Source organism: Natrix helvetica, assembly GCF_964273705.1.
Source record: "Natrix helvetica genome assembly, chromosome: 3".
NCBI lineage: Eukaryota > Metazoa > Chordata > Lepidosauria > Squamata > Natricidae > Natrix > Natrix helvetica.
The window spans coordinates 57,673,001-57,694,121 of record NC_138549.1 but is presented as its reverse complement, the minus strand read 5'-3'; the positions used below and the strand labels follow the sequence as shown (position 1 = coordinate 57,694,121).

Here is a 21,121-nt window from a genome sequence, read left to right as displayed (position 1 = left end):
CCATTATTTCTTATCTTGCCTTTTGGTGCTTTGGAGAATAAATTGATCCCCCTTCCTCTGTGACAGCCCCTCAAGTACTGGAAGAGCTATCATGACACTTCCCAATCCTTCTCTTTGATAGGTTAAACATCTCTCTCTTAACCGTTCATCATAAAGTTTAGCTTCTAGACCTTTTCTGCACTTTCTAGGAGCATCTTTTTTGTATCATAGTAACAGAAGTGGACACAGTATTCCAAGTGTGACTTCACTAGTGCGGTATAACGTGCGCCTTGCAACCTCCAAGACTCATCCCTTTAATATAACAGGCTCCTCAACCTTGCTTGTACTCTTGCTATCCTGATGCCAAACCTCCACACTTGTACACATCTCCCCTTCCCCCACTTTTGTGGACAGTTCTCTCCCTCTCTGGTTATTCCCTGGACCAGCCGAGCTCGAATATCCTGCGAACTCAAATAGGCAGGCATGCGCCGGAAAAGAGCACTGATCCTGCAGGGAGTTCCGGTCATTCGGAAGTTACGCACTCTCTAGGATGTAAATATCGATGTTCTGTAGTTTCCGTTTTGGCCTAGTTTCCGGAAAGGAGCTGTTGCCGCTAGATCTGCGAGATGACTACTATGTTCGCTGATACTATCCTTATTGTTTTCATTTCGGTCTGCACCGCTTTATTAGCGGAGGGTGAGTGGGGAAAAGGAGGATAGAATCAGTCTCTCTCCAAGTGAGAAGGACGGAGAGCAGGATGGTGGCTACAGTTAGGGTCATCTTCCTTTAACCAATTTTAATTGTATTTGTTGCAACTTCGTGCACATTCAATTGGTATTGGTGATCATGCTAGACTGGATTTTGCACTTCTGTCCAGAAGCTGGCAGGATAGTTATAGGGGGGTCCGATTTCTTTTACATCGAGAAGAGTGGAGGTGGATGCTTGCATTGCCGTCGAAAGGGCAGCGGAATGGGGAAGGGAATCAGGAAGGTGCTGGCTTCTCAGGTGATTCAGAAAGTGGTGCCCACCTGAATTCCACCTCAGAATCTTGGCTGGCTTACTTTACCAGGGATGATTAAAATGGTCATATTTGAATTCCTTGATCCATTGATCCATTGCATGAAGCTAAAAATGTTAGAAATATTATAATAATTCTGTCCAGTCAAAATTATTACTATTGAAATGTCCACATTAATATGCACATGACAAAAGTGCAGAATTAAATATATTTTTCTAACCTCCATGATACACGTCTAATTTTGTGCTCAGTATTCAAAATCATTGAATCACATCCAGCCCATAACTTTACACCAGAAGACTATTAAATGTAGCATGCCAATTACACCAACAGCTGATATAATGAATAAGAAATCAGCATTGTGTATTTTACAGAAAATAAGCCTCAGAAGCGGCTTCCCAGATTTGACTAAAACATGGCCTCACACCATCTGTAAAAGTGTTTTTTTCCCTAAAGGGACAATGTCACAATGCATTTTGTTTACAGTACCCTTTGTCAATCAGCCAATCTGTTCAAGATCAAAATATTATCACTGATAAATGTCAATGGAAGCTGGAACAAGACCACTAGGAGGAAGCAGTGAGTTTTGTCTTGGGAGCCATGGGATTTGTGTTTGTAGAGGCCCAGTGACCAGATTCAGTAATTCTGATTAGTTCTGTTCTGTAAAATCTCCACAAACACCAAAATAGCAAATCTGTCATTGGGCAACTCACTCCCCCCCCCCATGCCTGTGAATGACAAAAGTGCTATGGGTATTGATTTTGTAGTTACAAATAAATTGTAGCTATTAGGCAAATCCATGAATAATGAGATCCAACTGTATTATGTAGCCATTATTTGATAGCAGCAATAACCCAGTATGAATTCCCCAGCACATCTCCAAGCTGGAAGTCTGTCAGGATGAATGAGAGATAGAATAGAATTGAATATTCTGGAAGAAACATTATTAATTTATGGTTAAATATTAATTTGTAGGGGAAAGCTAAATCAAGATTGCAAAAAATAATTCACTTCATATTTATGAAGTGGATTGGACCTTTTCCTCTCCAACAATTCTTCTTAACCGGAGAGGGGGGAGGTGCAGTAGGCCTTTACTTAAAACTGTAGTTAGGCAACAGAGAAAAGTGCTTGATTATTTCTTATAGTTTTGAGAAAAGTGTTTGTTGTTTCTCATAGTTTTACAGCAAAAATAACTAGATAATCTCAATCTGAGTGTTGGCATTATTTTGTTGATGGTCTCGCTTTAATAGCTAGTGGAGCATCTTGGAAAGCCCTTTCTGGCTACTGTATGAAATAATGGTCTGATCTATCACTGCTTCCTTTATTTTGTTATAATCTCAAAAAGCATGCACTAGAAAAGTTGTTTCTCTTACTCAGGTTCAAAATAGCACCAAAATAGTAGCTTTATTTTTAAAAGTTGGGGCAGAGAATCCATAAATCATTCCAAATGCTATCTTAAATTTTCAAGATCTGCTTTACAACCCAATTTTGAAATAGTGAGATGGTCTAAAAATATTCTAATATAAGTAAAAACTACATACTGAACATATAAATATCAACAAATAACTCGGACTTCTTACCTGAGAAGCTGCATTTGTTTCTTCCTCATTTTATTGTATTGTAAATTTAAAATTATTGTGTCATAATAATACAGGTAGGAAAATTAATTGCATGGAACCATAAAATATTAAGCAGTTGTGAGACTTCCTTCTTACTAAATAATCAAGGTTCTTGCTATGCCAGATATGAATAACTAATGTTGGTTCAAGGGCCACATCAGGCTTTGGATTGCAGAATGCTAGCTGCAGTCTAAAAGTAAGAGACACAGAGTTGAGTTTTAAATTTATGAGAGTGGACTTAGAATGTTTTAAGTGGTTAAGGTTAATGCAAAATGCAAAAAAAATGACTTAGATGTTCTGTCCCACTGATAGAATCAACTGGTCTGAAGATTTTTGTGTGTTTCTGCCCAGTTGTTATACATCTTTTTCTGTCTTTTGTTTATTTTAGGCATAACATGGGTTCTGGTGTATAGAACAGATAAGTATAAAAGACTGAAAGCAGAAGTGGAGAAACAGAGTAAAAAATGTGAGTATGTTTGCAAATACAGTGGCACTGTGGTTAAAATGTAGTACTGCAGGTGCTTCTGCTGACTGCTGCCTACCAGCAGTTCGAATCTCACCGGCTCAAGGATGAGTCAACCTTCCATCTTTCTGAGGTTGGTAAAATGAGGAGCCAGATTGGGACAATATGCTGACTCTGTAAATCGCTTAGAGAGGGCTGTAAAGCACTGTGAAGCAGTATATAAGTCTAAATGCTATTGCTATAGCTTCATTTTTATGTAAGGCTGAGTTACATTCTTTGCTAGGCTGAGTTGTAGTTATAAATCTTTGTGATTGGTTTGTGATCTATATGCAATAACCCCAGCAGCCAATGCTCCCCAAGTGAGATATATGTTGCAAAGGAATGTTAAATAAAACAATAGCCAGCAAAGGAGAAAGACTGAATATAAATTCTGTACTTTTTGAGTTTAACATTTTTATTGAGTTATAAAGTATTGTAAAATACAAAAGTACCGTATTTTTAAGAGTATAAGATGCACCGGAGTATAAGATGCACCAAGGTTTTAAAGTGGATTTTTTTTTAAGTAGGTAGGTAGATAGAGGGAGAGACAGGGAGAGAAAGAGAGAGAAATACAGTAGGTAGGTAGGGAGAGAGAGAGAGTAGTTAGGTAGGTAGATAAAGGGATAGAGAGAGATAGAGAAATAGAGTGTGTAGGTAGGTAGGTAGAGGAATAGAGAGAGAGAAATACAGTAGATAGGGAGGGAGGGAGGGAGAGAGTAGGTAAGTTGGTAGGTAGGGGGATAGAGAGAGAAATAGAGAGAGAAATACAATAGATAGGTAGGGGGAGAGAGAGTAGTTAGGTACGTAGATAAAGGGATATATAGACAGAAATAGAGAGAGAAATACAGGTAGGTAGGGAGAGAGAGAGTGTGTGTAGGTAGGTAGGTAGAGGGATAAAGGGAGAGAAAGAGAAATACAGTAGGTAGGTAGGAAGAGAGAATTAGGTAGGTAGATAAAGAGATAGAGAGAGAGAGAAATAGAGAGAGATAGAGAAATACAGTAGGGAGGGAGGGAGAGAGAGTGTGTAGGTAGGTTGGTAGGTAGAGGGATAGAGAGAGAGAAATAGAGAGAGAGAGAAATACAGTAGATAGTAGATAGGTAGGCGTTCCTGCTGGCACAGCACTTGATCAATGTAATTTTCATCAATCAGTTAAAGAGCTTTCCAAAAGGAAAAAAAAGGTTTTTGCAGTCTGCAAATCTCCCAAAAATGGCACGTTTTTCATGAAAACGGGCCTGTTTTTTTTTTTTTAAAAGGCATGAATAGCCTTGGGGGAGGCTTGCAGAGTGCTCCTGACCCCCCCAAAAAAGCCCATTTTTCGTGAAAACAGGCCCATTTTTTGTCAAAAAAAATGCTGCATAGCCTTATGGAGACTTATAGAGTGCTGCTGGAGGGGCAAAAAACGGCCTGTTTTTTGTTCATTTCTGCCCTTCCCAGCCTCCAGGAGCTCTCTGAAAGCCTCCATAAGGGTACGCACAGCCATTTTTGTGAAGGGGCGGGGCTTCGGGAGGCAAAAAATGCTGTATTTGATGTATAAGACGCACCCAGATTTTCAGCCTCTTTGGAAAAAAAAGGTGCGTCTTATACTCCGAAAAATACGGTAAATAGAAAAGTAGGGGGGGCGCAAAGAAAAGTGAGGAAATATAAGGGAAAAAAAGAAAAAGCATTGACATTTTTTTTAAAAAAGAGGGTTTTTAAATTTTATTTAAACAAACAACACACAAAAAAAGAATCATCTTACATCTTGTAGAAAGTGTGTCAATTGGTTACAAATAACTTTCGTGTATCTCTTCCACAGTAATTACTTATGATTCATATCAGTTATGTGTTTTAAGTCAATCTTACTTTCAGCATATCACAATTATCATTTGACTAAAATTGTTTTAACGTCCTTCTGCCTAAAATAGTCTATAGTTAAAAACACAACCACATAATGACATTTCATTAATTATTACAAAAATCATCCTTCATAACATATTATTTAGAATAGAATTAATTAGCAAAATTTCTAAGCCTTTTTTTTAACGTCACTGTTTACAATTTGTATCCAAATTCCTTTTGTTAGGACAGTACATATACATATCCTTAACAATATCCATTATCATTTCATTATTATTGTTATAATTAATATTTGTTAACAGGAAATCCTTTACTATTTATATCCAATTTCTTCTCATCAAGCCAACACATATATGTACCATGTTGTCATTATCAATTATTTATTTAACATAGCCGTCTAAAAATTACTAAATTATTACTTACAAATTATAAAACAATTTTTTGCTATCAACTTTCATATCTCCAGTAACATTACCCCTTTATAACACATTCAAAATAAGGGTTAATTAGCAAAAAATTCTAAGCCTTTTTTCCAAGACACTATTTGCAGTTTGTATCCAAATTCCTTTTGTTAAACCAGTACATTATATATCATTAACTATATCTTATTATTTCAGTATTATTATCATCAATATTCATTACCAAGAAATCATTTACTATTTATATCCATCTTCCTCCCATCAAACCCACACAAATATTTACCTTTTTGCCATTATCAATTATTTATTTAACATAACCATCTAAAAATTACTAAGTTACTACTTACTAATCACAAGGCTTAGCTAATTTTCTATAGTCAACTTTCATATATCAACCTGTCTCCTTCCAATAGGCATACAGTCTTGTTTCTTTTGCCATTTGTGGAATTAGTCTTCTGTTTATTTCCTTAATAAAGTTTTTATGGAATTCTCTCAGCACTTGCTTGTTGCATCTCTCAGGTAATCTCTGCACCCTCCTGTTCTGACCTCACTCTCCACGCCTGTGAACAAGCCAAAACACAGGCTTGGCTGTTTGCCACTGTTTAATTGCAAGATAACAAATCTTTTGGCTGAAGGCCCAGATAACTCAGAATACAAGAAACAAACCAGATATTCAGACACGGCTCTAAGACATCGACTTTCTTCACTGCTAATTTCGAACAGTTGTTTCCTGCAAATGTCCCCTCCCAACGCCTCACCTATAAGCTCTCTTGGGAGGGGCCAATCTACAACTACCTGTGCTAATTATCATCTGTGAACCTGCCTACGAAGCTGCTGCTTTCGTTTCTCAGCCCGTCTTACTCTAGCATCAGGGACTGACTGCCTTTGATCTTCCCCACTGCTCCATCCCTCAGGCGCCTCCTGGTAGCCAACATGCCCCTCTGGTCCCTGCTCTGAATCTGCAACCTGCACAAGGTCTTCCACATCATCCAGGGCAGACTCAAATGATCCTTCACTATCTGAGTAGAGCATCAACTGAACCGGATCCTGCTGGGCTACAACACCTCCATTTACTGCTTTAATTAATTTATCTTCGGTTGTCGATCGTGCTCCTAGTACAATTTCTCTCCTTAAATCCATCATTTTCCCCCTTTTTTCTTCTTCTGTGCCTTGAAATTTGGGGTAGAGCTCCAGTTCATCAAATTCCCTTTTCCATACTCCCTTTTTTTCACTTTCAGCCACATTCATTCCACTAATAAAATCATCGGATTTCTTATCTTTGTATTCATTTTTTCCTTCAATTTTTGGGGCTCCATCTCCACCATTTTTTACTAGTAAAAACTCTAGTTTTTCTATCTTCTTCTCAGTAACCTCCAGTAAATTTTGAATTCCAGCCAAGATATTTTGCAATATCAAAGTTTCCTCTTCTGAGAAATGGTCCATATTTCTAAATTATTGTTTACTGCCGCCCTAGCTTTCCAAGCTATTTTTTAAAGTTAACTCACATGCAAATATGTTTGTAATCTTCAAAAGAAAAAGGTTCTGGTTTTTTTCCTCTCGTGCCGATTAAGCTCTCAAAGGACATCTGTGTAAACACTCCGTGTCCTTGGCTACAGCACTTTGAGGTACAGAATCCGTAAGATCAAAGGGGAAACAGGAGCGAGTGTGTAATTTAAAAAAAACTCTAGCCTCTAGCCCCCGAGTGGCAGTTTTGCTTCCTTTCACTTTCTGATATTACCTTCGGCTTAAGGGAAACAAAGTTCTTGAATAAAATTTAGTAACAAGTAGTTGACTTAGAAGAGCCAACGTCACGATGGTACAGACATGCGGTCTTGATGCTCTGAGACTGACACCAATACTTTGCTGCTGGATGGTCCAATCGGACCTAAACTGTCCCGAAGAGACAGTGAACAGGAAGACTATGTCTTGCTGATCTCAGGGACCCCGCAAAGTCCCTGATTGATCCAAGAGAAGGTCTTCAAGCTGGCAACAAAAGGCAGCCTAGGCTGATGAAGTTGGGACGGCTCTGGAATGGAAGGAAAACAGAAAGAGAAAGTGTGTCCATCTGATGAGAACTTTTTCTGTTTTGAAAAAGATTGCCCCCAAAAAATTTTAAGATAATAAAACCCTGAGGAGAAGAACTAAGCGTCGAAATTAACCTGTAGTGGATTGCCTTGGAAAGTGTTTCCTTTTTTTTGTAATTATATTTTGTGGATTGAAGTGCTCGCAACCTTCCCCCCCCCCCCCCCTTTTTAAAGTGAATGGACAGATTTTCTTCTTCTATTTTTTGTTGCTTTACTTTTTAACCTAAGGACTAAATCTTCTTTATTTTAAAAAGCATTGACTCTTGACTCTTTGTTACAGTAAAATAAGGCATTAACATCAAATCACAACTTTTTACTTTTCCATAATAGTATGAACAAGTCATTTTTATAAAGATCAATCAGTCTAATCTGCCAAACCGAAAGTCAGAGTTTCATTCTTTTCCGCATCAAGCACAAAGTTTGTTTCCATGTGGAAACAAAAGTACTTATGTTCTTTTCTTTAATCAAATTAGTAAATTTTGCAATTTCAGCCAACTCCATCAACTTCTGCAACCATTCATTCATGGTAGGAATTTGGTCCTTCCATTTTTGTTCATACAATAATCTTGCTGCTGTCAACATACATAGTAACAAAGTTCCAATTTTTTTCTCCAGTTCTTTTTCCATTAGGCCCAAAAGGAAAAGTTCTGGTTTCATTTTTATCTCCATTTTCAAAATTTTCTATATTAAAATAGTATAAATATCATATTGGAATCATATTTCAAAATTGTTTTGCTTTAGCACATGTCCATCATAGATGATAAAAAGTCCCTTCTTTACTTTTACACTTCCAACATTCATTTGTCATACTTTTGTACATCTTACATAACCTATCTGGTGTTAAATACCAATGATACATCGTCTTATAGAAATGTTCTTTTAGATTATAATTTAATGTAAATTATAAACCCTTCGTTCACATTTTTTCCATTGTTTAAGCATCACATTATATTCAAAATACCTTGCCCACTTAATCATACAATGTTTTACATGATATTTTCCAAATTAAATTTCAATAACATTTTATAGATCTTAGCAATAATATGTTCATCGTTACCACATAATGAAATTTCCAATTCATTTTTAACAAAGTCAAATCCATAATACTTTTTATCCAGTTTAAATGTTTCTTTCATTGTAAACCAATGAAAAACATAACCTTCTGATTCAAGTTCTTCCCTCAGCTTTAATATTGGGTCACCAGATTTGAGAGATAAAATTTTACCATATGTCAGGCAGTCTGTCTTTGCCACCATTTCTTTTCTTAAAAAAGGCTTCCTGTGGTGACACCCAAAGGGGTAGCTTCGTAGAGAGCCTTGTTTTATATTTATTCTAAACTTCTAGTATGGCACATCCAACAAAATGGTTATTAAAGTCAACATTAACTTTACTTTTATCATACCATAAGTAGCCGTGCCATCCAAAGCTTAACTCATGGCCCTCTAGTTTGAGTAATCTCTTATTCTGGAGACTCACCCATTCTTTTGCCCAGGTCAAACAGCATGCATCAAAATACAATTTCATATCTGGTAGGCCCAAACCCCCTCTTTCCTTAGCATCTTGCTGTAGCATATATCTAATTCTTGGTTTTTTCCCTTGTCAAATGAACTTAGAAATATCCTTCTGCCATTGTTCAAATGGATTGTCAGTTGTGAGTATTGCTAATGTCTGAAATAAAAAAGCATCTTTGGTAAGATATTCATCTTGATTACCGAGATTCCACCCAATAGTGATAAATGCAATTTATTCCATTCTTGTAAAATCCTGTTTAATATCCCTCCAAAGAGGGACATAGTTATTTTGAAACAGTTTTATGTTTGTATTTGTCAACATAACCCCTAAGTATTCCACTTTTTTCTCAACCCTAAAACCCAACTTTTTATTCAATATATTACTATCCTGAGAAGACATATTCTTAGTTAGCATTGTTGTTTTCTGTTTTTTATTTTGAAACTTGCCAAAGCCCCAAACTCATTCAGTTTCCTCATCAAATATTCTATATTATTTTTGGTCCTGTAAAAATATAATGAGATTATCAGCAAAGGCCCTCAATGTATAAACTTCTTTCTTAATATTTATACCCCTTATTTTGTCATCTTGTCTGATACCTCCATTCAGGATTTCCAAAACCAAAATAAACCTCAGAGGGGCAAAGGGCATCCTTGTCTTGTACCCTTTTGAAATTGACAAGAATTAGTTAAGTCACCATTTTGCGTTCTATGATGTGTAGATCACTTTATTTTTTATTTTTTATTTTTTAAAATAATTTTAGTGTTTTAAACAAAAAACACACACAAAAACATTCTTCATTGCATCTTCCAGAAAGCATGTCGATTGGTTAATTCCTTGGATAAAATTCACTCCAGTCCATTTCTTCCAGTACCTTAAATATAAAGGCCCAATTTAGGTTGTTGAAGGCCTTCTCTGCATCTAAAAAAATTAAGGCAGCTTGTTTCTCATTATGATATTGTACATATTCAATAATATTTTAGACAGTCCTCACATTATCTCTTACCTGTCTTTTTGGCACAAAGCCTGCTTAGTCTTCGTGTATATACTGTATACCTGTAAAATCTTCTTTAGTCTTTCTCCCAGAATAGCGGCAAAGAGTTTATAATCTTTATTTAATAATAAGATTGGTCTATAGTTCTTTGTCTTTGTAACATCTTGATCCTCCTTTGAGAGCAACACAATATTGGCTTCTTTCCACGTCTGGGGTATATTTTCCCCCTTTATCGTATCATTCATTGTGTCCTTTAGTGTTTGAAGAAGTTCATCCTCGAAACACTTACAGTATTGGCTTGTGAAACCATCTGGGCTTGGGGCTTTTCCTGGCCTCATTTTTTAATAACTTCTGATATCTCAAAAGTAGTTATCAGATCATTCATAAGTTGTCTCTGGGTTTGTGATAGTTTAGGTAACTGTTGTCTTAAAAGGTATTCATCTATTTTTAATATATCACTCTCCTGTCTTTTATACAAATTTGAGAAAAAATTATAAAAGGACTTTTTAATGAGTTCATTGTCTGTTATTACATTATTGCATTCACGAATTATTGCAATTATTGTCTCTCTCTCTTTTCTTAATTTATAGGCTAACCATCTGCCTGGTTTATTTGCAAATTCAAAATGTCTTTGTTTTGCGTAGTTCAATTTTGTTTCTATTTCCTGTACAGTTAACATAGATAATTGTTGCCATAACAGTTTAATATGGTGTAAAATTTTAGGTTCTATAGGTATCTTTTGCAACTGAATTTCTTTCATCCATTTTTGTCCAATATCCTTTGTGTCTTTTCCTGGGAATTTTTCTTCTCTAAGCAATTGTGCTGTATAAAATAGCCCCTCATGACTGTTTTACTAGCAATCCCATACTGTCATTAAGCTTGTCCCTTTTCCCAAATTATTCTCAAAATATTCCTGCAGTTTCTTTTTACAGTCTTTTACAATCCTTTCCTTTGGTAGAATATCTTCATCTAATCTCCATCTGAAATTCGAGCTCTTTCCTTTTAAAACCAAAAGCACAGGATTATGATCAGAGAAAGATTTAGGCAAAATGTCCACTCAGAATTTTGTGAGATTTTTAGATATCCATATCATGTCAATCCTTGAAAAAGATTTATGTCTTTTAGAGAAGAAGGTACCGTATTTTTCGGAGTATAAGACGATAGAAGAAAAGCTTCTATCGTCATTTGGCCTGTACACGCCCACAATTATTGACTTTATCCCATTAAGTTCTATTTCCACTGCTACAAATCTACCATGCTCATCTACTATAAGTAGCTTAGGTTTGAATTGAGGTTTTATTTATAAAACAACATCATTAATCTTTTTTACATCAGCTGATATAAATTCTTCTCCTAATTGTTTATTTATCAAACATTTCTTGTCTTGTTTCTTAATATGTGTTTCTTGAAGACAGACCATATCAGATTAAGTTTCGTCAAACAGTTAAATAATTTTTTAAGTTTAGATGGGGCATTTGCTCCATTAATATTCCACGTGATAGACTTAATCTCCACCTTTAAGCACTGCAATTGGCCACATCTTCTTTCTTTCTTCTCTCTACCACATCTTCTTCAGTGCCACCTTTTGGGTCTTGCTCGACCACTAACTTTCAATTTCTCCACATGGATCTGGAATTAATTTATACCTGCTCAAAAAATCCTTAGCTTTCTCTATGGAATTCAGCCTAAATCTTTACTCATGGCAAATAAGTATCACTCCCTCCCAATTTATCCAAATGGAATAAATTTTTCCTCTGCTTCAGGATATCAGTAATTCTCAAAATTCTGAGTGGAATTTCCTTCAAAACAATAATATCTTTATTTTCCATGTTCAGCCTGTACTTAAAATGGCAATCCAGAATCCGATCCCTTGTTATTTTTCTTGCAAAGTGAACTAGAATATGCCTCAGTTTTCTTGTGGTGGCAAATCGGGACTTTATTATATGTACATATATACATGCATACATGCATACATACATACATACATACATACATACATACATGTGATATATTTATATCAAATTCTATTTCCTTTTCCTCTTTATTAATTAATTTGGCCAAGGCTGTCACCATATTTGATCTGATATTTTCTCCTGATTGTTCAAGTATTCCACAAAATCTTAATTGAAATTCTTTAATCGGAGCTTCCCTAGAGTTGTTATCCAGTTCAGCTTCACATAAGACATTTGACTTCCCCAATCCATGCTCCATATAGTCTACTCTGGCTTTCACCTGTTTCATGTCTCCTTTCAGACCTTTAATTTCTTCCCAGAATTCCCTTGCGAGCGAATCGATCTTGGTTTCCAGCTTTAATCCGACATTTTGGAAATGCTCTTGCATTTTTAATATGTATTCATCCATAAATGTCTTAGTTCTATATCTCCTGATAATTTCTCTGTCTTTTTTCTTGTAGACATTTTTTGCTTTTAAAATTGAAAAAATTAAAAATTATCAGTTACACATTTATAGGCTTGAAACCTATATTTCACTGGATTTAATACCAATTAGAGTCAGCAATATTTTTGGCTTTTGGCTCCCTCTTGTGGTGAATCAGCACTATTATCTGAAAGGGTCTCCGGAAAAAAAAATCAGAGCTTTTCCAGGGCGCTGCTCTGGAGAGTCCAAAGAAGGGTTAAACACAGCCAATCTGCCCAGAACTGAATTGAAACTTTAAGCCACGCCTCTGGTGCTGACTCTCCTCAGATTTTTTCAATTCAGCTAGCCCAGTAGACGCGCCTTAAGATTTCTCCAGTTCTAAGATTGATTCCTTGGACTCTCCAGAGGAAGAATAATTTTTTAAAACAGTATATTTAAGGATTTTTAGAGCAGGCTGGTGAGTTTAAATTTAAGTTTGTTTTTTTCCCTTTTTAATTGGGTTTTTTTCACCCTTTCGGCTCTCCTGGAGTCCGGGGCTTTGCTCTGGCTCCTAGAAGCCGCAGGCAGCTGTTGGGGGAAGCGCGCGGGTCGGAGTGCCGACGCCAGCGCTGTTGGGGCACCCCTACTGGGGGCCGATTCCCGCTGGAAGCCCTCCGTTGCAATTTGTGCTTCTAGCAAGTCAAATTGCTGCGTGGGCTTCCAGGGCAGCCATTTTGGCTTCTTCCCTCTTTAAATTTGGCGCGCAAAGCTCCGGTGAGTTCCGGCCGCCATTTTGGATTGTGCAATCTTCCGGCTTTACTTTTAAAAGTTTTTTGCCGCAGCTGCCTGGTGCCTGGCTCTTTGCAGGAGCCGCGTGGAGTCAGACTTGCCCGGTGTGACCGGCGACCTGGGCCCCAATCCAAGCAAGGGATAGCGGCGTGGGATCGTGGCCTGCTGGGTCGCCTCCTTTACTCTCCTGCAGGCGCTGGGAGCGAATTCTGCTCGCGCCTAAAAGATTCCAAGCTACTTCAGGCCTTGCAGTTTCTCCTAGGCGCTGCTTGGAGTGTCCAAGCACGGGTTAACATCAGCTTGCTGCCCAAGGACTGAGTTCGAATTCTTGTAGCTCCGCCTCTTGCTCCCCTCAGAGGCTCAGTTTTTAAAAACTCAGTCGCCCTACAGGACGCAATTTGGGGAGATCCAGTCCTTGAGCAGCAGACTGGACCCTTTGGTTAGTGTAGTAGCTCCTTTTGAGTAAAATAGTTAAGTTTAGTTAGCTCCTAGATAGAAGTTTGTTATTTTTCTGTATTTTTCTTGGATTTTCTTGCATTTTCGGGTTTTTTTTTTTTTTTTACTGTTTGAATTTGGCGCGCGAGCCAGGCTGCCTGGAGCGCGACTCGCTTCTCGCAGCGACGAGAGCAATCGCACCGGGGGGGGTTCGTTTGGCGGCTGCCAGCGAACAACGGGGGTGCAGGTAGGAGACTAGGACCCCAAGGGACAGCATTAGGCTGTTGCCTTTTCCCCCGGTGCTGCTCCAGGCGCGGAAACGCGAACGGCGGCCATTTTTAGTTCAAAATTTTGGCGCACTTTTTCTGCCGGGGCTTTTAGCCTCATCGCGTTGCCTGCGCTCTCTGCAGATCGCCGCAATAGGGGTTGAAGAGGACCATCGCAGGGTCTCCTGACTGGGTCTCTTCCCCTCCAGACCTACAAGCGGCTGCAGGGGTTCTTTTGGTCATCTAGACCATTCACCCCTGCCTTCTTCAGCGCTGATCTGCTGGCTTCCGACCTCATCTCAGCCGGAGCCATTTTCCAGCCACCACTTGCCTACAGCAGGAGGTTCCCAGAGATGCAAGCCTCAGATTCTCCAGCACCTCAGCCATCGGGAAGGATTCCCAACGCTATGGAGAAGCAAGTGGATCAGCAGGCTGGCCCACCAGCAGCCAAACGCAGCAGGACCAACCCTGCTGCTAAAGGTGAAGGGGTGGGATGCCCAGCTAAGGGGAAGGCTCCTAAAGCCAAGCAGCCTTCTAAGGCTGAGGAGAGACTAGTTGCTAGGAGGCAGAGGGCCCTGGAGAAACAGTTCCAGAAGGCCTTTTCTGCCCAGCAGGCCCTTCCTCCAGCCCCTAATCCTGGGGAGGAAGGGGTTCCTGTTCCATCTACCCCCAGACAAAGGATTCCTCCCTCCCTTCCAGGGGAAAGAGAGGAATTCAATTTTTCCCCTAATCCATCCAGGGCCTCCATGGGTTCCCCAGGCCATTCCCTGGCAGCAGATTCCCTTGATGAGGCAGACTCCCTGGCAGAGGAGGGGTCCTTCATCTATTCAATAACTGGACCAGATACCCCTCAGGCCCACGACCTCCCCTTGCCCAAAAGCATGCAGGAGGTGGTGGCAGAGGCCATCTCTCGGGGTATCACTGATGGGATGATGCAGCTGGCATCTAAGCTTCCCTTTGCATCTGTAAATCCCAGTAAGGGGAAACCAGCTAGGGCACAGGGTCCCCCAGCTAGGGAGGCCTCACCTGATCCCTCGGGCATCAGCGAGGTTTCTGACTCAGAGGAGGTGGAGTGTGATGCTCCAGACCTCTCTGAGGATGAAAATTCCACTCCAGAGCCTCCCCCCTCTCTGGGACTTTTTAACTCTTCCATGTTTAGGGCTATTCTGACTAAGGCCCGGGCTGCAGGACCCCAGATGGGCCTTCCAGCCCCCAAGCCCAAACCTACCTCGGATCAGGCTTCCATGGAGACCATCGGTCCCCAGGATCCAGGGGCAGGGCTCTTCAACGAAGTTTCCCCCCCCCTTAGACTTGGTTCCAGCCCCTCAGCTGTTCCTAGACATTATCCAACGCCAATGGACCCAGCCTGGGTCCTTGGCAAATCCCAGCGGGAACGACAAGAGGCTATTTACCATGGAAGAGCCTCTGGAGGAGCTCCTAAAGCTCCCCCAGGTCGATGACCCCATCATGTCCCTTACCTCCAATTCGGCTCTACCTGCTGAATTACTGGAGGGACTCAAGGCAGAGGACAAAAGGGCTGAATCGTCTTCTATTAAGACGCATATGGCCACTGCCTGGGCCATGAGAGCATCTTCTGCCTCTTCCTACTTCGGGAGGGCAGCTCTCTTCTGGCTTCGCAAATTATTGGCCGGCCTTCCGGCTGGGGACACTAAAATGAGGCAGAACGTAAATAAAATCATAGCAGCCATAGAATACTCTGCTGATGCTTCACTTAGTGCCACTAAGTTTTCCTCCAGGGCATTAGCCGCCAATGTGACCTCACGTCGCCTACTGTGGCTCCGCCACTGGCAGGCAGATGTCAAGGCAAAGTGGAAGCTGGCTTCCGCTCCCTTTAAGGGTGGGAAACTTTTTGGGGAGGCCTTGGATTCCTTTCTGATTGAATCCAAGGATAAACGCAAGATACTCCCAGCCATGACCAAGAAACCTGAACGCAAGGGCCAGCCCTTTCGGAAGGGTTCCTTTCGGGGCTCCGAGCCTTCCACCTCCTCAGGTGGTCCGGGCCGTCCCTTTCCCCAGTCACAGGAACGTCCCCAGGACAGGTCTTTCTACAGGGATAGAAATAGACAACAGGGCTTCAGTAAACCTTCCCGAGGGGGGTTCTCCAACCGCCCCTTCAGGAAATCCAAGTGACAGTCACAGGGACCCTCCCATAGGCGGCCGTCTCCAACTCTATGCCGCCCAGTGGGAGGAGACCACGACGGACGTGTGGATCCTCAACACGATCCGTCACGGCCTGACCCTGGACTTCCTTTCCCCCCCCCCCAAGATCCCGGGTTCGCTGCCCCACTCCCAGGTCACCTCACAAGCTCCAACTAATGAGGGCGGAGATAGACCACCTTTTAGAGATAGCGGCCATAGAAAGGGTACCCGAGGGTCAGGAGGGCACAGGCTTCTATTCCATCCTGTTCCTAGTCCCCAAGCCATCGGGAGGGGTGCGGGCAATCTTGGACCTCAAGCGACTCAACAGGCATCTAGAATACAAGCGTTTCAAGATGCAGTCCCTGCAGACCATCCTGGGTTGCATCAGGCAGAGAGACCTCTTGACTTCGATAGACCTGAAGGAGGCGTACCTGCACGTTCCGATTCACCCGGCGCATCGCAGGTTCCTGAGGTTCCAGTTTGCCAACCAGCATTTCCAGTACAGAGCCCTTCCCTTCGGACTCTCGTCAGCCCCACGCACCTTCACCAAGCTGCTGGCCGCCATCGCAGCCCACCTACGCTCAATTCCAGTGAGGCTGGAGTGCTACCTGGACGACATCTTGATCCACTCGTCATCCAGGGATCAGGCGCAACAAGACCTCAACACCACCATTCAGGTCTTGCAACAGCACGGCTTCTCGGTCAACCTGGCCAAGAGCCATCTGAACCCGACCCACAGGATACAGCATCTCGGCACCATCATCGACTCGGAGTCCTGCAAGGTCTTCCTCACCCAAGAGAGAGTGGACAGCATCAGGTCCCTCGTGCGGAGGATCCGGTCCACCAGGTCAGCAACGGTAGTTTCCCTCTCTCAACTGCTAGGGAAGCTGGTGTCCTGCATTTCGGTGGTCCCGTGGGCACGCCTCCACGCGAGGGATCTCCAGTGGTTCCTGCTGCCCCTCCAGAGATGCATGGCGAGCAACTCCAAGAGGGTGATACGTCTCCCTCCCAAGGTAATCCGCTCCCTCCGATGGTGGCAGTCGGACGCGCTCCTAAAGGGTTCCTACTTCAAGGAGCCGGAGCGCCTGGTCATCATGACAGATGCCAGCCTCTTCGGGTGGGGGGCACACCTTCAGAACCAGGTGATCCAGGGCAGATGGTCTCCAGCGGAGCTCGCCCACAACATAAACTGGCTAGAGCTCCGGGCTGCCAGACTGGCCCTGAAGCATTTCCTCCAGCTGATCAGGGACAAGGATGTGCTGATCCTGACCGACAACATCGCCACGAAAGCGTACATCAATCATCAGGGCGGCACACGATCCCTTGCTCTGATGACGGAGGCGGAATCCCTGGGTCGGTGGGCGGAACGACACCTCAGGTCTCTGCGGGCAGACCACATCTCGGGAGAGGACAACGCGACTGCAGACTGGCTCAGCAGATCCACCATCCAGAACGCGGAGTGGTGCCTTCACCCAGATCTGTTTCATCAGTTGTCTCTGCGATTCGGTCTTCTAGTCGTCGACCTCTTCGCGTCTCCGGCCAATGCCCAGCTACCCAGGTACTTCACGAGGTTCCAGTGTCCAGGGGCGGAAGGCACGGATGCTCTTCGTTCTCCCTGGCCTCCGGGTCTGCTGTACGCCTTTCCGCCCCTGCCGCTAATCCCACAGGTCATCAGGAAGATCCTGACAGAGGGAGCGGAGGTACTGCTGGTAGCTCCTCACTGGCCGAGGAGATCCTGGTTCGCCGACCTGGTCAGTCTCTCAGTGTCTCGTCCCTGGCGCATTCCTCAGGACCGCATCTCCCTCAGCCAGGGGGCCATCCATCACCCGGAACCCCAGTGGCTGAAACTTGCCGTGTGGAACTTGAAGGGGAGATCCTGAGGCTCAGCGCATACTCGGAGAGGGTGATCCGCACCATCCAGGCATCCAAACGTCCATCAACGATCAGAATCTATGAAGCTACCTGGTCGGCCTTCTCTCGCTGGTGCCTTCATCACCAGATCTCTGCCACTTCTGCCACCGTTCCCCAAGTGCTGGACTTTTTGCAGGACGGCCTTGACAGGGGTCTGGCTCCAAACACTCTCAAACGCCAGACTGCCGCCTTGGCCTCCATCCTGTCTACTGAGTCGCACCTGTCCCTCAGCAAACACCCGCAGGTGCGCAATTTCCTCAAAGGAGCCACCAATCTGGCTCCTCCTACCATCCACAGGTATCCCACCTGGGACTTGTCCGTGGTGCTACATTCTCTGTCCGGGCCACCATTTGAACCCCTTCGGACAGTTGGACTACGCCACCTGACCCTCAAGACGACGTTCCTCATTGCCATCACTTCGGCACGCCGGATCTCTGAACTGGCGGCCTTGTCAGTCAGAGAGGACCTTTGCGTCGTCCACTCCGACAGAGTGATATTTCGTCTGGACCCGGCTTTCGTACCAAAGATCAACAGCGTTTTCCACCGCTCGCAGGAAGTAATCCTCCCGGACTTCTGTCCGCATCCCAGGCACTCCAAGGAACGTGAGTGGCATAAGCTGGGCGTCCGCCGTGCCCTGCGGATCTACATGAAAAGAACAGCTCCTTTCCGCAAGTCGGAGGCCCTCTTTGTGTCATTTCAACCTGCCACCATGGGCAAGAAGGTCACCTCCGCTACAGTAGGGCGCTGGATAAGGGCGTGCATCCAGCTGGCCTACGAACATCAGGGCAGGCCGGCGCCTCCTCGTATCACTGCACACTCAACAAGAAGTGCTGCCACATCGGCCGCTTGGGCCACCCAAGCATCCATCGAGGACATCTGCCGGGCTGCTACGTGGTCAGGCCCGTCGCCGTTTGTCAAGCACTATAGACTGGACACTTTTGCCTCGGCTGAGGCAGCCTTCGGGAGAAGAATTCTGCAGAGGGTTGTGGCTAGCCCCGCGCCCGTGAACAGTTCTTCCCTCCCTGGGGGATCATAGCTTTGGCATGTCCCGTGCTTGGACACTCCAAGCAGCGCCTAGGAGAATGACCGTTGTCTTACCTGAATGGTCTTTCTCTAGGCGCTGCGGGAGTGTCCAACCCCACCCTATCAAGGGTCGCGGGGTAGTTTCTTCATTGGACTGGACTATTGCATTGACAGTTCCTTTGGACACTCCTTCGTTTTTTAAAACTGAGCCTCTGAGGGGAGCAAGAGGCGGAGCTACAAGAATTCGAACTCAGTCCTTGGGCAGCAAGCTGATGTTAACCCGTGCTTGGACACTCCCACAGCGCCTAGAGAAAGACCATTCAGGTAAGACAACGGTCATTCTCTGTCTCCTCAGGAGCATCGTGCTGTGGTGGGCTTTCTGGAGGTGGTGAGTGGTGGTTTTCCCATCCCCCTACTGGCCCAACCAGTGATTGTTACCATGGCAGATCAGGCCCCTGAGACTTCTGAGGGTGTCTCTTCCAGAGCCCCTGTAAGACAGGCCGGGAAAGCTGCCAGGGAGGCCATTAGAGGGAGTAAGCCTTACTCCAGGCATGGCCCCAAGCAGGGCTCAGGCCTAGACAAAGATGCATTAAGGCGACAGAAGGCCTTAGAAAAACAGTCTTCCAAAGCCCAAGAGCAGGCCCAATCTTCCCTTTCGGTGTCTCCTGGGGAGCCCTCCAGGGAAATTCCTCCAGCCCAGGGAGGCCCCATTTCTGATAGTGAAGAGGAAAGGGATTCCTTGGCCATGGCAACTTCTCCAGGCCATTCCATGGCAGATCAGGCTGATCTCTTTGCCTGTCCCTCTGATATGGAGGAGGGACCAGCTCCAATGGGGCCCTTAGCCCCTCAACAGCCGATCCCCGGGCCCACTCAAGGGGTTCGCCCCATTGAGGACCAAGGGCCTAACCTATCCACTGAAATGCAGGAAATAATTAACAGGGCCATTTCCCAGGGCATTGAGGCAGGCATGCGAAAAGGTGGCAAGCGCACTCGCAAGACCCACCATTTGCAACCCCAGGAGGATTCCAGAGAGATGACTCCTAGCCTTCCACCTCCGTCCCTGCATTCTTCAGTGGCCTCCGATGAGTCAGACTGGGAGGAAGAAGAGGAATTTCTTCCTAGGCAGGAAGCTGAATTCTCTGGGGATGAGGCAAGCCCCGCCAAAAAGCCGGCCTTTTCAGGCTTATTTAATTTGGATAATTTCAAAACCATTTTAGATAAGGCTAAGATCTTAACTCACATGGGGTCCACCCCCCCAGCTCAGGTGGTTGTAGACCCTGATGATCTATCTGGGGATCTCTTTGAGGAACCCATTTCGGTCCAGGAAATAGTTCCTGTACCCAAGATGTTCCTCAATTTAGTTCAAAGACAGTGGGCGCAGCCAGCTACCATGGCTACCCCCAGCAGCCATGACAAGAAGCTATATACGGTGGCTGCCAGCCTGGAGGAGCTGCTCAAGCTCCCTCCTATTGATCCCCCTGTAGCGGCTCTTACCTCCTCTTCTGTGCTCCCTCCTGACCTGTTGGAGAGGCTCAAGGCTGAGGACAAGAGAACCGAAACTGCTTGTCACAAGACCCATCAGGCAGCTGCATGGGCCATTAAGTCCTCCGTTTCAGCCTCCTTTTTCTCCAGGGCGGCTCTCCTGTGGCTGAGGCAGTTGTTGAGGAAGATACCTGCCAAGGACGTTAAAGTCAGGCAGGATATCAATAAAATCATGGCAGCCACAGAGTACACTGCTGATGCCACTCTGAATGCTGCTAAGTTTGCCTCGCGTGCCCTAGCGTCTAATGTTACTTCCAGACGCCTCCTGTGGCTTAGGCACTGGAATGTGGATATGCGCTCCAAATGGAAGCTTGTTACTGCCCCCTTTAAAGGGGACAAGCTGTTTGGTGAGGTCCTTGATCCAGTCCTTGTGGAAAACAAGGACAAAAAGAAAGTGATGCCATCAGTCACCAAAAAGCCTGATCGTAAAGGTCCTGGCTCTTACAGGAGGCAGGCCTTTCGGAACAATGAGCCCTCCACCAGCTCCGCCCCCTATCATCGGGCGTATCCCCAGCAGGGTGAGCGGTCTCAGGACCGTCAGTCCTTTCGAGACAGAGGTCGCCAGCAGCCCTTTTCCAAGCGGCCATTTCGGGGGGGCTCCGGCTCCCAACCCTTTAGGAGGTATAAATGACCATCACAGGTCAGCTCCCATAGGAGGGCGGTTGCAGTTGTTCCACGC

General features: G+C 44.0%; 1 protein-coding gene across 1 annotated transcript in view; it reads left to right on the top strand.

Annotated features, from left to right (window-relative positions):
• Positions 1-535: 535 nt before the first annotated feature.
• The window catches only part of TMCO1 (transmembrane and coiled-coil domains 1), a 51,900-nt gene continuing 31,314 nt past the window's right edge, over positions 536-21,121 (top strand). The window contains exons 1-2 of the mRNA XM_081947149.1: positions 536-675; positions 3,005-3,082. Of these exons, the coding sequence (XP_081803275.1) occupies positions 606-675; positions 3,005-3,082 (148 nt within the window). The 5' untranslated portion in view covers positions 536-605. The remainder of the gene's footprint in view (positions 676-3,004; positions 3,083-21,121) is intronic.